The 17,540-nt window shown below is 43.0% G+C and overlaps 1 protein-coding gene across 1 annotated transcript in view; it reads left to right on the top strand.

Annotated features, from left to right (window-relative positions):
- Positions 1 to 269: 269 nt before the first annotated feature.
- LOC139307120 (arf-GAP with SH3 domain, ANK repeat and PH domain-containing protein 2-like) overlaps positions 270 to 17,540 on the top strand; it is a 56,202-nt gene continuing 38,931 nt past the window's right edge. The window contains exon 1 of the mRNA XM_070931005.1: positions 270 to 397. Within this exon, the coding sequence (XP_070787106.1) occupies positions 272 to 397 (126 nt within the window). The 5' untranslated portion in view covers positions 270 to 271. The remainder of the gene's footprint in view (positions 398 to 17,540) is intronic.

Below are 17,540 nucleotides of genomic sequence, written 5' to 3'. Positions count from 1 at the left end.
CCTACCCATCACCTTGTAGCAAAGCGCGGTGTGAGCGGCAAACGCTGCAACTCCTCAAACCAGCGTGCAACACCGCTGCACTGGATTGTGTCGGGAGCAAACAAGGGAATGACAAACATACCCAGAGATGGTTGACTACCCGCGGGGACCTTCAGAGACACTACTACTGCTGCTGCTGCTGCTGTGAACTTTTCTGTCCTAAAACTGCACAGACGAGAAGGGGGATTACAGAAAGTGCTGCGTCTTCTTCATATCAGCAAAGGGATTAATTATGCCGGACCAAATCACAGTTTCAGAGTTTGTGGTAGAGACGAATGAAGATTATAAATCGCCGACTGCCTCTAACTTCACCACCAGGATGTCCCACTGCAGGAACACAGTGACTGCTCTGGAGGAGGTGAGTGATTTTGGTGGGACTGGGATTGAAGTCCCCACAAACACGAATCCGGCCAAAAAAAAATGAGAATTGCATTTTCTCTTACGTTATCCTTCCATGATATTTACATAAGGTTTGATCTTCATTTTTAATTTTAATGACTTATGTCTGCTCAGAGTAGTAGGTCACCTCTTTTCAATTAGTAAACTAGACTACGTGCTCCCTCATGCTCCATATTCCTATTCTAACCAGCTCAGCCATTGTTCACCAAGGTTTTTATTACTGTCCTGGCTCTGTAGTGTGCCACTACACAGTAGTTTTCATCAAGAAGTTGAAATTGTTTCATCCCCTCAACGAGTAGCAAGCCAGAGCAGATATAGTAAAGTCAAGTCAATTTGGATAAGGAAAAACTCACAAAAAAGGTGGAAACCTGAGGAAGAGCAACAGATCCCTCTTCTAGGACAGACAGAGTGTACAAAAACAGAATGACAATGTAAGGTAAGAAGAGGACAGACAGTGGAAAGTGAGGGGAACAAGACAATCCTACATTACCGCCACTTTTCAGTAGTTGTCATTGCAAATATTTTGGCTAAATGATCATTCCCACGGTGGTAGAGGGAGAAATATCACGTTTCCCCAGTTTACAGCTGCATCGCACTGTATCTGCATAGAGAACACTTTGTGTTCCTCCTTTAACTTGCAGGTCATCAGGAGGAAGGACACTTCCGCTTTGTTCCCTGACAGCCCTCCACCGCCACCCTCCCTCCCTTGTTATAGTTTCCCTACTTTGTGTGCTGTATGGCAGAGCCTCGCCCTGCCTCATGGTAAAAATAGAATTTCCCACATGAGCAGCTCGATGTGTTATATGTGTTAGTGTGTCTGCGCTCTGTAAATTAGGGTACGCTAGCAGACGTTAGGTGTTGGGGAGGAAAGGGATAATTTCACTGTGAAAAAGTTTTAGTTGTCATCCAAATGCAGTTGTGACAGACACTTTTACACCTTTTTATTATGATGTGTGCAAAGACGGGATAAGTCCTCGCCATCTGTTGTCAGTTTTACACAGCTAATCCACATCTGGGCTCAGTGTCAACTTGAAGTTAAGCGTCTGATCCTCCACACCTTGGTGAGGGTTGTGGCTTGATTTTTAACCTGTGTTTGTAGAGGACTGAGCCAGCCAGCCAGCCAGACAAACACCTGCTCAGGCTGGCAGGTGCTTCACTTGGGCGTCAGACACCTGCTTCATTCAAACCTCTGCTGCTGCTGGTTGTAAAATAACAATTAATCTGCTATCGGGAATGATTTCAAAACTGGAATGTGCTTTTCTGTAGTAAGCAAATAGATGTGTGGACTTTACTTGTTTAAAATAGTAGCTCAGCACTAATCTGTAAGTAATCAGTAATCTCTGCCTTGTGAGGTTGGGTTGAGAATCAAACTCAGCAACTTTGTTTTAGAGATGAGCTGCTGTTGAAGCTGCTGAGTTGTTGTTGCAGAGACGTGGAGTAGTGTGTTGTTGTTCCACATTGACCTCCTCAGGCTCAAGCTCAGTGAGCACAAGGCCTTATTGTTGGGACAACAAGACCCCGCTCACTTTGGTCTGTTTGACCAATTAAACGCTGCAGTGGATGGGGAACACTTCCACTTATTGTTTGCCAGCCTGCCTGGAATCTCAAAACACACGCACGCAAACAAAAAGTCTTTTACATATGTACATACAAGCATCCACAAGTAGCTGGTATTTTATGAAGTTTAAAAATTGGCTCTTTTTTATATTCCTGTTCTTGAAAGATGTGACAAACCATCAAGAGGACGACTCTTTCACCCTTGAGCATAATAATACATCCGCATACTGTGTATTCATGAAGGCTAAATAAGAATAAAAATATCAAATTTTTGCTGTTTTCAGCATTGTGCTGAGTTTCAAACATTGTGCTGATTCCGAACTTCTCTAGAATAACAGTTTGCTATATAAGCGCTCACGTTGTAGCGTTTACCCTTGAACTGACAGTTGAAGACAGGCTGATTGGAGCAGCACTGTGTTCTGTAATGCTATAGTGGGCCGGTATATCATTTCAGAAGATGTCTTGTATGGGAATTGGCACCTAGGAGTTTTGATAACGGGCTGTGTGTTTTGTTGCTGACTTCAATATCTTTGCACACAATCTCCTGTTGGCCTGTTGTTGTTGTTTTTAGTTCATAAATATTCTGGATATGGTAATGCTATCAATTGAAAAAAAAGTGTTTTATAAACATTCTAATATTATGTGCATATATTTGTGTGAGAATATGCATTTGACAGCCTGTTTTGGAAGTGCAATCAGAAAGCAACAGTATGATGGTGCATTGTTGCAGTCTTTAAAAGAGAATTCCACCAGTTTAGCATTGTGCTCCTGTAACATTTGTTGGACTCATGATGGACACTTTAAAACAACTGAATGAAGCAGAACCAGAGATATTTTCTTTTTTATTTCATGCATTCTTCTTCCCTGTTAAAAACCTGGCACCTACATTACCCACAGTGCAACTGGGCCGCTGATAGTCTGAGATTTGGGTGTGTTCTGTTAGTAGTGGCTAATGTAGCCTTGAGTTGATGAGGAGCAGGCTACAGAGGTCTGGCAAGCTCGCCTCTTTCTAACTCAAGGGAGATTAATTTGTTAGTAGAAGGGTGTGATTAATGTGTAAATCTGTTGTTCCAGATGGCTTAAGTACTGCTTTGTGTTTGGTACTAATTACATAGAAGCTCCTCAGTCCTGTTACCATTGAAAACCATATAAACCATTTACATACCTGTGCACTGTGTGTTTGTGGATGACCAGACCTAGTCCACACATCATATTAAAAATCACCATTATAACCAGATAAGTCGGATCCTAAAAACAATGTGTTGTGTATGTCAACAATGTAGTTGACATAAACACACATCCAAACACATATCCAAGTACAGCATGGTTTCTCAATTCAGTCCACATTGCAATTTTAATCTCAGTCAATGATTCATGGCAACATTCACTGTTTTGAGCTATTTGGCAGGTCTGCAGTGCTTCTTCTTCTTCTTCTTCTTCTTCCTCTTCTTCTACTACTAAAGGGTTTCCTCTTCTATTTAAAGACATGCTTCTCCCTCCCTGTTTATCAGCCTGTCATACCTAAAATGTATGAATTAAAATGCATCCAGTTCTCTGTATTTCCAAAATCGAGTTTGCGCTTTAAAGTCGCTGATGCACTTGCAGCCTCATCTTCTTAAAAGACCTTTAAAACTGACCTCTGGGTCTGGTTGTTTATAGGAAACCTTTAAACACATTAACAGGAGAGGAGACTCGAGCTCTCTGAGGTTTTATGGAAATGGGTGCACAAATGTTGCATAATTACTTCTTTCTAAACTTAATTGCATCTGACACAACCTTAATTAGGCTAGTAGTTTTAAACTGCTGGCTATTAAGAGGCCTTTCAGAGAGCTTGTGTGTGTATGTTTGTGTGTGTTGGTAAAACCGCAGTAATAAAAACCTGTTTATCCAGTAAGAGGATGTTGGGATTTGTGTCATGACCCCCCTTTGTGCTCCTGTAAAACATGGCTTTTCTCCCTCCACACTTGTGTTTGCTTTCTTCTGGCAAGTCCAGACTTTTCAGAAATAAGAACTATAGTATCTGGTTTTCCCTTCAAAGTTTCATTCAAAACAATCTGAATGGCAAGTAGTGACTACTCTGGTACACTGGGAATACTATGATCCACTCCTGATATTAATCATGTTGTCAAATACTTTGTGCTAGAGTATCAATTTCTGGTTTGAAGTTAGTGCATTTGAGTCACCCTTTGTCATAACTCTGTAATTGAGTTGTGACATATGCTAATGCATTTAAAAATGCAGCATCTTGTAAAATTTTGCCTTTTCTTGTGACATTTGAAATGCAGAATACACAAAATGATTCTCCATATTTGAGAAGGTGACATCCATTTTTCTTCAGTCAGTTGCTTAACAACAGTGTTTTCATGAGGTAAACCACCATAACACAAAGCCAATTGTGTTCTAAACTTTCTGTGTTAAAAAAACATGACCTCACAGGTTCCATTAGAAGGAGGCATCAGCCCCGAGGGCTGAACTGACCTCTGTGTTAAGTATTGATCTTGAAAATGCCCCTGTGCTTTTGTCTCACCCAAGAAAAACTGGCGAGGCTGTCTGGAGAATGTCTCTGAGGCCAGAAACTGGCACACATTGTAGTCATCTTAGGTCTATTTTTGCATCTGTGACTGTTTTTATGCCCCAGTTACTGAATCCTGGCAGGCAGAGAAAGACTCCTAAAATGATGCAATCAATACAGTTGTCTCCTAGAACAAATCTCAAGTGCTTCCACTTCTAGCTCGGGTACGAAGACGTGTGTATTTGTGTAGTATTATGGTTTCCACGTACAGCTCACTGAGTAGTTGCAGGTGTTTAGAGATTTAATGGTATATTCATTCTTTGGCAGAGTGGATCAGTTATTGGGATCACTTTGTACTATATCAACAGCCCTCTTAAAGTGTTGCTGAATACAATGTGTATGGAATGGATCTGACTCATACAGTAGACTGCAGAAGATTGCTTGTGGCTGCTAGACTACTATCACTACTTGACATTCAAGACAAGCTTTTGTGTTGTCAGCAGTGTAGCCCTTTGATCAGTCTGCCAGCTGCATATAGTTGCTCAGACAGAGACACAATATGTTTCATGACGTTACAGCTGCTTTGTAATTTACAGTTGCTTGACAGATTGAGTGCTTGCTTGTAATGCAGTCTTGGACATTCCCTGTTTTTGTTGCAGAAATACAAATATCCCCAAGTTATTTGGACTGGTCCATAAGAAAAGTTCTGCACTTGATGTCCTCTGCATGCCTGTCTCTCTAGTCCTGTATATCTTAATGTTTATTTTTACACAGAGAAGTACATAGCATCAACCAATACCACATTCATAATCTAAGCTAGTTTGCAACCCTCGTCCCTAGTGTAGCGTTTGTACAAATACGCACAGCTCAATAGAAAACATACAAAACAGTAATACAATACAAAGGGCCATAAAATCTTCATGAGAGGCAACTGATCATCCGTGTCTTTAAAAACAGTTTTAACTGAGTTTGAAATGAGACAGTTCATGATCCCCTTTGAGTTCCCTTCCCTTTTTCCATCAGAGAAAGAGGTAACCCAAAAGGGTGTTTTAGAGAAACGAAAGGGCACCTTCTATTTCTTTGTAATTGCAGCCCAAGTTACTGAGCCAGAAACAATGTCACTGATGGATAAGTTTAACAAATTTAATTAAATTAAAAATTAAACAAATTGTTTAGTTTTTTGAGATCATGGCATTGATGGGTTCTTATTAGTGGCTAATTGCATATTTTTATGTATATAATCTTAAGCAACTTGATTATTGTTGAAGCTGTTTGTGACCAAGAAACAATTTGGGAACCTGTGCTTCGCCGAATAACCATCAACAATACTGTACTAATCGTAGGCCTGTATCCCTAGAGAGAAAACAGAGCTGCTGCATGGTCTATATCCACCCTTATATAGTGCCAGAAACCCACCCATCCACTAGGCTTCTCCCTCTGTTCCATATCCCTTTGTCCAGTTTATTCATTTTTTGCCGATGAATAACCGCTATTTATAGCCAAGTCAGCTTTTCATGGGCCATTACTGGTGTTGAGGGGGGCCTTGGGGTGACTCAGTCCTGAAGGCTAGCATCATTAGTCTTCCATCTGGCTCTTATTTCATACAACAGAGGTCCATCACACTGGTATGTCAGCTATGTACTCGTAAGGCACGCTGCCTTGCTGCTTCAGTTTGATGAGAGATTATTAGGGAGTACCTCTGGGAATGGCAACTGTTGGCACTAGCTATGCAGGCCACGCCAGCCTTCAGTCTGGTTCTCACGGACTGTCTCTAGCTTTCCTGATCTTTGTGTACAACAAGTTAATGGGGCTTGGAAGAAAGTAAATAGATTCTCAATGAACTCATGTTAAAAAAAGCAGTTGATGAGTGCTCACTGCTATGAGCGTCTGTAGTCTCTCATCTCTTTATAGCACATCTAAGCTTATTCTCAAGCCACCGGTCGTTTTGGGCACATGCTTTACCTTGCCATGAACCCTTATCTTCTGTTAACACATGATGATGTCTCATTTAATTTCCAGCTGCCTCAGTCGCTACAGTGTTCTGTCTTTATATAACTGGTTGTTGAACAAAACACTTGCTCTCTACTACTGTTTGAGCTGAAATGTCTCATTTAATGTGCTACATTTTATGGCTGATGTGGTAACATCTGAAGGCAAGTGTGCTCTCGTGACTCTCCGTGACTGTCACTCTGCCAGTTTGTGTTGATGCTGGAGTAGTTCCCGAGCCAAGGGAAGGCCTGGCCTTTTTCTGCCCTGATTCTGCCTCCCCCCATTCCAGGCAAGGTTGGCGGGAACGGCTGTGGCCTGGCTGGGGGACAACAGCTGCCCCCCTGCAACAGGTGGCCTGGAGGAAAGTTTTAACAAGGCTTCAGACAGTAGGATTATCGATGCAGGGACAATCCACATCTAATAGCTTTAGAGACACACGGATGGATCTGCGAGCTCTCACGCACACATGGCCTATATGTGCACTCTGGCCCAAGTGAGCAGTCCAAACCCCCAGCCACTCTGGCCAGTCTTCAGCATACCACCTAAGAAGCTTAATGCTTCCTATAATTGAAATGGGATTTCTGGCAGGATCACTGGAGTTCTGTGACCTCCCTTCACCCTCACTCTACATCGGCTGTCCTCAGCGGCCCTTGACTTTGCCTTACTGTAGTTAATGCACCAGAGTAGGCCAAGTACATTGAAGCAAAGCCAACTACATCCATTCTTCCAAATGGAGAACTCATTTATGGAAAGAATTCTTCATGAGTTTCCTATTTAGCTGTTCCTGATTAATTTGTGTTAAGGTGCAAGTTAGTGTCATCGTTTTGGTCTTGGATAGGGGTGCAAAAGAAATGTATAATCGAGCCCCGGCACTGTTAGCATATACTTGAGTTCTTGGCAGGAGTATAGTTGAATGATCCCAAACACAACATGATTTGGGAGCGCTGGCATCTCATTTGAGCTGAGTTACCTTGGCTGGCGGGGTTTAGTTAACAACAACTTGATTTATTATGGCACCTTCCACTGTTTAATTTATGTTGTTCACATGCCAAGAAATGAATGGTAATTATGTTATATTCGATTAATAAAACTGCAATTTCTTTGGTTCAGAAGGCCCATTGAACAGACACACGCAGAACACCTCTAGTCTAGGATTTTGACTTTCAGATTCAGATTCTTTGTTTGAAATAAGAGGTGTCTCCCCATCCTCCAGGGCCAAATAGAGCAGGGTCTGTGTTATCATCCAGAGACAGGCTCTGTCCCGGCCCTCATTATTATGCAGCAGCCCTCCCCATGGATCTGCCAGGGGCGAAGGTCACACTCCTGTCCCAATCGATTCAAAGCCACAATCTCTCTTATCCCCTGATGGGCTTTGACTGTCAGGATGTGATGATTTTACTCTTGTACACCGTCTAGTATGGATGGTAGGATTTGGGAGTGATGTGATTGGCCATTGTCAGTTCTGGTCTGTTTGGTTTGGAGGAGGGTTGTTGGAGCACAAATGATCATGAAACTCTCAGTCAAGCATGGTGAAGGGGATTGAGGTGAAAGGGGAGACTGGCTGCCCCCTGTGCTGCTCAGAGGTTAGGGGTTGGACACTAGGGGCACTGGGGGTAAATGGGAACTTAAAGCTCATCTCATCCATCAGAGTGTCCTGGCCCAGATATTCTGAGACGGCCCCTGTTGACGGCTATTGTTCCTTGACAGGCCTTGCCTCTTCATTAATGAACTCCACCATTGATTTGTAGTCCTGGCCACTCGGCACTGCTTGGGGCCAGCGTGGGATGGGAGGGGTGAATCCTCATAGTTGTGTTGTCATTTTCACTCAGGGAACAGACCCAGACTTCTTCGCTGTTGGGGAAATGTTTTAACATGAACTCCTTGGAGGCTCTCAAGGGAGCTTTGGTCCCACTTTTGACTAGACCAAACTAGAAACCAAACTGCAAGACATTTTGCTCATTATTATTTTAATTTAGCCTATATTTTGCTACATGTAATGATTTATTTAATATTCCAAATGGCCTTCTGTCTTTTGCACAAAAGGAAGCATCTTTAGAACTTAGAAGAGTTGTAGCACAGAAAACACTTTGATATTTGAAATTAAACCCACTCAAATTTTACTCATGCAAGTTTTATCTGTAGACTGTTGGTGAAGTTCTCCTGAAGTCTTAGACCCTGCAGATTGCCTCGTTTCATTGAGGGGCTGGGTTTATGTCAAGTGAAACTCTTTTCATGTTGTAAGTTCGCAGCAGAGTTCAAAAGGTTTGTTTGAAATGAAGGTCTCTTTTTGTGCGACTGAAGTGTGCTCTCAAGCCCATAATAACACACACACACACACACACACACACACACACACACACACACACAGTCATGCTCTCTGTAGTGTTTTACTGCAGCGTTTTCCAGGAGAAAGCAGGTCATTTTCCCTCTGTCTCTCTCAGGAATCATCACACTCTGTAGGACTGTGCGGTAACTGTTGGGCACTTTGCCTCTGGCGCTACTGCTTCAACACCATCAGGTTGACACATACGTCTATATGAAAAGAGCCAAAGAGAGACTCTAAGGTGAAGTCAGAGGAGTGTTTTTTTTCTCCCCTCAAAGCGCAGCACATTTGGTCCTTATTTCCCAGCCCCTCTGTCCAACTTGTTTTTTATCAGTCTCCTGCTAGTTTATGAACTTCATTAAAGACTCCCCTCAAAGTCGGGGAGACCATTTTAACAGGTTTTAAACATGGCGCCATCAGGTCTCCACTGTGATTATTATTCAATGTGTTTCAGGGCTCCTGACATATGTGGTAGACCTGTTCAGGCTCTTATTCCTCACTTAACCTCACTTATGCTAATCTTCAAATGAGAACAATGACAAGAGATCAAGTAAACCGGCTGGGGCTCTGATAAATCTAGACGGGGAAAAAAAACATTGCATCTGGAGTATTATCACCATGAGGCAGCATAGCCGTCTGGGAAAACCAAACGGAAACAAAAGTTCTCTCACCTTGTAAAATATAAAACACCCTGAACAACTCCTCAGCAGTTAACATGAAAGTTTGTTTCCTCTAACACTTTAAGCACTGCAGTTGATGTTGTCATCCCAGTGTGATTTCTGGCAGCTGGCAGTGGAGGCCTTGGTCCAACAGTGGTCTTTGTAGTGCTCACTGAGGAGCTGTAAAGCACCAAGTGTCCCGTTGCTAAAATACCAGAAGGCTTGTAGGTAGATGAAATGTTTGAATAACTTGCAGTCAGGCAGAAAAAACCTGCACACAAACGGAACCAAAAAAGTAATATCTGACTTGTTGTTTGCGGTAAATCTTGAGGTCAGAGCTACTACAAAGTAAGTTTCAATATCTGTTTTGAAAGTGTTTTTGGTCTCTCTCAGGTTTATGACACATCTCTGGCAGATATTGCCTTACAGTGTACATTTTCATTACTTTTCTTTCATAGCTTTCTCAGCTTTGTTGTGCAGAGTGTACATCTGCTTTTTCTCCAAAGAGCATGTGTGTTTTAATGAGCTTGTGTCAGAAAGTCTCATGACATAGTAAAAAGCACCCTCCCCCTTCGTTTCTCTCTGTCCCACACTCCCACTGAACTTGCATGCTGGGGTTTTCCATGCTTCCCCGGCGCAGGCTGACTACACACATCTCAGCTGTCTGAGAGAACAGAGAAACCCTGCAACCATGGCCTGTTAGCGGTTGGCTCGATGGAACCCACTTCTATCCAAATATTGACTTTACTCACTCAGCATGGAGAAAAGTTGTGAATGAAACACTTGAAAGGGCGTTTTCAGATAGATTTACAGTTGATTTGTACCTCTGGGTCTGATGAATGGACTTTAGTAAAGAGTCGGCCTTGCAGAGGTGCTATCTTAAGTAGACAACTGCTAAAATGTAATTGTTTAAAAAAAAAAAGAAAAAAGGATTGTACTGCAGTGAACAGCTTTACTGGAGCACCGCTTCCTCAGGGATCTGCCTTCTCTTTGATGCCTGCAGGGTTGAACTGTATATTTGACATATGTTTTGAATGAGTCACAGCTCTTCCTCTGTGGATGTTGAGGTAGAAAGAGAGCGCCCTTCCTGTGTTTACCCTGACTGTACCACATGTGGAGCTGTACACAGCAGCTCTGTGTCTGGCCGAGAGCTGGCCAGCAGTGCATATGCAACACCAGGCGACCACTTGGATGCCACACCTGCAGAAAAGCTGACGAGTCTCACTCTGTAATGTAGCGGGCAAGACTGCCTACTAATGATATGATGTTTTATTTATTTTTCTTCAGGGAAATTCTCCATAGATTGCTTTCAGGTGACCTAACATAACTGTTGGCAGATACAGTGCATCCGGAAAGTATTCACGGCGCTTCACTTTTTCCACATTTTGTTATGTTACACCCTTATTCCAAAATGGATTAAATTAATTTTTTTCCTCAGAATTCTACACACAACACCCCATAATGACAATGTGAAAAAAGTTTTTTTGAAATTTTTGCAAATTTATTAAAAATAAAAAACTAAGAAATCACATGTACATAAGTATTCACAGCCTTTGCCATGAAGCTCAAAATTGAGCTCAGGTGCATCCTGTTTCCACTGATCATCCTTGAGATGTTTCTGCAGCTTAATTGGAGTCCACCTGTGGTAAATTCAGTTGATTGGACATGATTTGGAAAGGCACACACCTGTCTATATAAGGTCCCACAGTTGACAGTGCATGTCAGAGCACAAACCAAGCATGAAGTCAAAGGAATTGTCTGTAGACCTCCGAGACAGGATTGTCTCGAGGCACAAATCTGGGGAAGGTTACAGAAAAATTTCTGCTGCTTTGAAGGTCCCAATGAGCACAGTGGCCTCCATCATCCGTAAGTGGAAGAAGTTCGGAACCACCAGGACTCTTCCTAGAGCTGGCCGGCCATCTAAACTGAGTAATCGGGGGAGAAGGGCCTTAGTCAGGGAGGTGACCAAGAACCCGATGGTCACTCTGTCAGAGCTCCAGAGTTCCTCTGTGGAGAGAGGAGAACCTTCCAGAAGGACAACCATCTCTGCAGCAATCCACCAATCAGGCCTGTATGGTAGAGTGGCCAGACGGAAGCCACTCCTTAGTAAAAGGCACATAGCAGCCCGCCTGGAGTTTGCCAAAAGGCACCTGAAGGACTCTCAGACCATGAGAAACAAAATTCTCTGGTCTGATGAGACAAAGATTGAACTCTTTGGTGTGAATGCCAGGCGTCACGTTTGGAGGAAACCAGGCACCGCTCATCACCAGGCCAATACCATCCCTACAGTGAAGCATGGTGGTGGCAGCATCATGCTGTGGGGATGTTTTTCAGCGGCAGGAACTGGGAGACTAGTCAGGATAGAGGGAAAGATGAATGCAGCAAAGTACAGAGACATCCTGGATGAAAACCTGCTCCAGAGCGCTCTTGACCTCAGACTGGGGCGACGGTTTATCTTTCAGCAGGACAACGACCCTAAGCACACAGCCAAGATATCAAAGGAGTGGCTTCAGGACAACTCTGTGAATGTCCTTGAGTGGCCCAGCCAGAGCCCAGACTTGAATCCGATTGAACATCTCTGGAGAGATCTGAAAATGGCTGTGCACCGACGCTTCCCATCCAACCTGATGGAGCTTGAGAGGTGCTGCAAAGAGGAATGGGTGAAACTGCCCAAAGATAGGTGTGCCAAGCTTGTGGCATCATATTCAAAAAGACTTGAGGCTGTAATTGCTGCCAAAGGTGCATCAACAAAGTATTGAGCAAAGGCTGTGAATACTTATGTACATGTGATTTCTCAGGTTTTTTATTTTTAATAAATTTGCAAAAATCTCAAATAAACTTTTTTCACGTTGTCATTATGGGGTGTTGTGTGTAGAATTTTGAGGAAAAAAATGAATTTAATCCATTTTGGTATAAGGCTGCAACATAACAAAATGTGGAAAAAGTGAAGCGCTGTGAATACTTTCCGGATGCACTGTATATAGGAGAACAGAAGTGTGGTGGATTACGTCAACATTTCACACCAGCATGAAATGCTGTGTCCTCCACGTTAACAGCCAACAGTGATGCTATGTGCTGCTGCTGTGTTGCAAGTGGCGGAGGCAGGGGGAGGCGAGGGCGGCCACCTTGACAGCCTCAATTATGGACTGTGCCTTTAAGGCTGGGGTGTGCTTGAAACGAGCTGTTTGCTATGAAGTAGCGTCTGACCTCGTTTAGAGGGGGCAAGATGTGATGAATCATAAAAATGATAACGGAGAGACCAGTCTCCCCTCAAAGGTACATATGCTGTTGCACTCGGGTTGTGCATGGGAAAAGTGGTGGAAGTAGTTGTGAAGAATGAATAAAGAAGACCGCTTGAGAGATTCAATTCCTGCATACTTTCACACCTCATGCTTGACACATTATTGATTTTCGGAAAGTTACTAAACTTGTTGTACGCAATTCTGATATCAGAAAGATGTGTGTGTGTGTGTGTGTGTGTGTGTGTGTGTGTGTGTGTGTGGGGGGGGGGGGGGGGGGGGTTCAGATGCTGTTTGACGATCTGACAAACACTTTGCACCCTTACAGCCAAACCACTGTAGAAGGGAACTGAACCGACTCTTAAGTACTCATCATAATATGATGTACTGCTGGTGGTTAGACTTGTTCACCGCTTTTACTCAGGCGTCATTTGGCTTTTTGTGAAAATATCACAGCTCATCTGTAATATTGTGGAGTAATGCTTAATGTGTGAAGGACGGATATTGTGAATGTGCCGCCGCCTGTGGCAGTTATTGATCTGGAAATTGATCAAAGAGGAAAATGGATTAGTACTGTCTCGCTGAGAGATCCACTTTTTTTTGCTGCTTTTCCAAACAGTGTGGACTGACCACACCACAGTGGTGAAATGAATATGATTAACGTGATGTCAAGTCTTGCCCATGATTTTCACAATAAAACCAGAGCTTTTATTTATGTTCCTACTGTGTGTGCGTGTGTGCGTGTGTGTAAGTTACACAAGAAGTAGTCCATTTTACACACTCCTTAGATGTTGTAGTTTCTTTGAGGAGTGAAGTTTGTTTGGGTTTATTCTCATGAAACATGGTTTACAACCCACCACAGCCATCACAGATACTGTACCCACACATGCACCAAATAAATTGGATAATTACATCCCAGACTGCAGCTGTCTTATTGCCTGATTTCCACAGTATGTGGTAGACTGTTTCCTCGCATGACTGTCGGGGGGGGGGGGGGGGGGGCTTAAAGGGTTAGGCAAGGTTGGTGGACAAGTTATAAAGAGACACCAGACAGAACCCAGGTGTGTGTGTGTCAGCTTTAAAGAAGTGTGTGGTGATGACGATAGCAATACTACAGACGGGGAGGATTGCTTGGATTGTGTTTTATTAAATTGGACATTTGTGTGTGTGCTGTATGGTGATGGGGCCTCTGAGAAAAGCGGGACAGCGTCTTGCCAAGCAGACATGCTGTCATCAGCAGATAGTTAGTCGGCAGGAACAATGGGGCTGGGTCTCTGTCTTGTCTGTCAGTCATTCCAGCATGCAATCATCCAGGAATGTCTTTCTTCTTCAGACAGCGGAGGAAGAAGTGGAGAGCATTACCATACAACAGGCTTGTTAGCTGGACTCAATTTCCTAGTAGTCAGCGGCGTTTCACCCTCCTGCCTGTCCCCCTGTTTTCAAGTGAGCTTTTTGTTCACAGAAGCTTACATATTAGTCTCAGTGCTTGGAGCGCTTAAAACAGCCTTTTGTCTTTGAGGAAGACCAGATTCACTCTAGAGCTGAAATGATGATTTTGATTGTTTGATAGTAAGCTGAAATATCTTTTGAGTTTAGAACAATTGTTCAGACAAAACAAGCATGTTGAAGACCTCACCTAGGACTCTGGGAACATTTTTCACTATTTTTAGATTGTTCATAGACTGAACAATTGATTGATGAATCAAAAAAGTACTCAGCAGATTCACCAATGATTATGAATTTAATTAAAACTGTTACCTTATCAGTCTTGCCTGTATTTTGGTAGCGTTGCACTAAACAAGTAACAGGGAAGTGCACTTTTTGGGAAACCCATCCAAAACTAATTTCCCGACCTTGTTTGGTCCATAATTAGCTTTGCATTCTTCTTGGGTTGTAGCCGTATAATGCAACTTTCAAGGTTTCATTTTGATGTGAAAAGCTCAGAAAATAGACAATGTCTGCAGTATGAGAAGACTTTTTGTTTTGAAGACCTCTGCAAATGCAGGGCCAAGCACATTCATTCGCTCTGGTTTGGGCCCTCGTAGTTGAACTTTGTGCTAACCCAGCTGAGCTTTGCCTCGTGACAGCAGTCAAAATGCTAGTTTATACAGAAGTTAGTCACCTAATTTGGGGCTCTTGTCTGTTTATGGCGTTTTTCTTTCTTTTTCCCGAAGGTGGTTGTGGAAACTTCTAGGCCGAGAGGAGGTGTTTATGAAGCCAGGGAGAGAGAAATCTCTTCAGGATTTACTTCTTTCTTTCTTTAATTCACATTTTATTAATATCTGGACTAATATCTTTTTAAAGTAGATCTATTTCAGATCAACCAAACTGTTATTCTCAGGATGGAAAGATTGTCCTACTGTAATCTATCTGAGCATCCTCCTATCCTATCTGAGCAACATTAATTAGGTTTACGGTATCTTCTTTCCCTCTCTATCTGTCCATGCACACACATTAGATATTATCTGTACTGTGCTCACAGAGATCAGTAACCTGACACACGTTACTCTACTATTCAGGAAATGCACGACCATAAGTGAATGGATCACCTTGGCAACGACCCCCATGACCCAGCAGTGTTGTGCTCGTCTCTGTAGATTGGCTGGTAGCAGATGGTGCCCGATTGTAATCACAATGATGATGATGATGGCGATGATGATGCCATGCATTAAGACGGGGATTAATTCAATTCAGTTTGTGTTCCTCCTCCTGCTCAGGCCGGAAAACGGTAGGTCAGCGGCGGGAAGGGTGAAAAGAGCCTCTCGGTTTACCGTGAGCTCCTATCAGGAGAGGGAAAATGCTGACATTGCAGTAATGTCAGATGAAGTGTGCTTGTGAAGCAGCTCCAGGCTCGGAGGCCGGGTCTATTGTGCGAGGATTCAGCGCTGATCCTGTGCTGTTTGAACGCTACACGGCAGTGGAATTCCCCTCTCGCTGTGAATAGGTTTTTTTTTGGGGGGGGGGGTTAAAATATCTAATTTTAGAGCGGCCTTTGCTACAAACAAGAGGGCTCACACATAGGGTGGCCTGGTGCTTGGAGAGGAGTCACTTTGCTCAACCCTGGAGAGCACATCAGACTGGAAATGTGTGAAAGTGATTGAAGTGTGTGTGTGTGTGTGTGTGTGTGTGTGTGTGTGTGTGATTTAGAGCAGTGTTTTTGTTGTGTTCAGCTGGGATTGGTTTATTACCCCCGCCTGTCCGTCCCCCACTTGTCTCACCCCTTTCTCTGTCAGACCACTCTTTGCAGATTGAAAGGGTCTGCTGGAGCGTGATACTGCCTGATTTGTGTGTGCGTGTGTGTGTGAGAGGGAGACCTTGGTAGGCTGTGATGTCCATGTTGATGTGCGTGTAAGGCTTCGGCTCGGTCAGACTGATTCACAGGCTGATTACTGGCATTATGTGGAGGGGCTTAGATCTACCAATGTGCCAGCAGAGTGTTGTAGTCACTTTAACAAAGTGTTTATACTCGCAGGAAATATGATAAAATAAAATAAAATATGATACTGTTTTATTAAACTCTTCCAGGAGCAGTTTCACTACTATCTTCAATTTTGTACATTTTTGGCAGCTGTCCTTTGTGCATTGTGGGACAATGATGTGCATCACACACACACCAAAAATCAAGCAGATTTAGTGACATTTTTGATTGTAGATGCAGATAACATTATGACATGCTCTATTTTAACACAAGCCTGCTTCATATTAACATGGTTCAGCACACTCATACGCAGGAGCTTCCCAGAACCTGTTTGGGGAAAATTGAGCAGACACATTTTGGGTCACAAGGCTGCTTGTGGTTGTGATACTTTGAGGTTAAATGGAAAGCAAGGTTATCTGAATGTGAACCAACCAATGAAGTTACATTACCAGTTACATGATACAAGAGCAGAACACATAGCTGCCATCTGACTGTGGTGATGCAGCATATGCACCAAAAGCTTCATTCACAAAGTGAACAGATTGCTATAAATCTCTTGTCCATTTGGCTTGTCTTCCTCCACGAAAACATTAACGCTCCTGCCAGGGAGCCCAGCGGAGTTGGTCAGAGTGCATGAAGTTGCACAGATTTTATGAAGTTGTGATACTTAACTACAGGAATATATGACACGCATTTAACCAAAATGTTAGCACAGACAGCCATCTGCATTACAGTTCAAGTACTGTGTCAAACGTATCTTGACACAATTCTGCAGCTCTCTTATTATAAATTATGAATTAAATGCACAGTCTGGTGTCTGATTGATTCTGTGCACCACTCAGCTGTTAATGCTGTTACATGCTTTGACTTCAGTTGCTCACCCTTGTTTGACCTCACATCCTCCACACCAAACACATTCACAGCACCAAATAATCAATAAATAAAGGACAGTTTCAACTATGTTTTACGGGCTCATTTTGAAATTGCTTCATGCAATACTGAAACAGTTTATGGGTTTTTTTGGTTTTTTTCCTTCAGTATTTTTTGAGCCCTAAAATCATACACCTCATGTTGAACGCAGATCCACTGTCAAGGTTTCTATTGTCTCACAGGAAGAAACGCTGTAATTGCTCTCAAGGCTTTCACTCTGAGTACTGAACAGAGCCCAAGGTGGCATCGGCTTGCCTGGTTTGGCGGTGTAGACAGAGATAGTAGTCTGTAGAACAGCTGTACTCTTTGTCTCTGCGTTTGTTTTGAAAATACCTGTTTAACACACGCGTGGCTGTGTGGGGTCTGAGCTGCAGTCGGGGAGTCTGTCTGAGCCAGACAGAGCTAATGGGATAATGGCATATGCAACGGATGAGTCATTTAACAGGAGTTGAAGGAACTAAAACCACAGCACTGT

The sequence above is a fragment of the Enoplosus armatus genome (assembly GCF_043641665.1).
Source record: "Enoplosus armatus isolate fEnoArm2 chromosome 15 unlocalized genomic scaffold, fEnoArm2.hap1 SUPER_15_unloc_1, whole genome shotgun sequence".
Taxonomy (NCBI): Eukaryota; Metazoa; Chordata; class Actinopteri; order Centrarchiformes; family Enoplosidae; genus Enoplosus; species Enoplosus armatus.
This window is presented reverse-complemented; position numbering and strand designations above follow the sequence as displayed.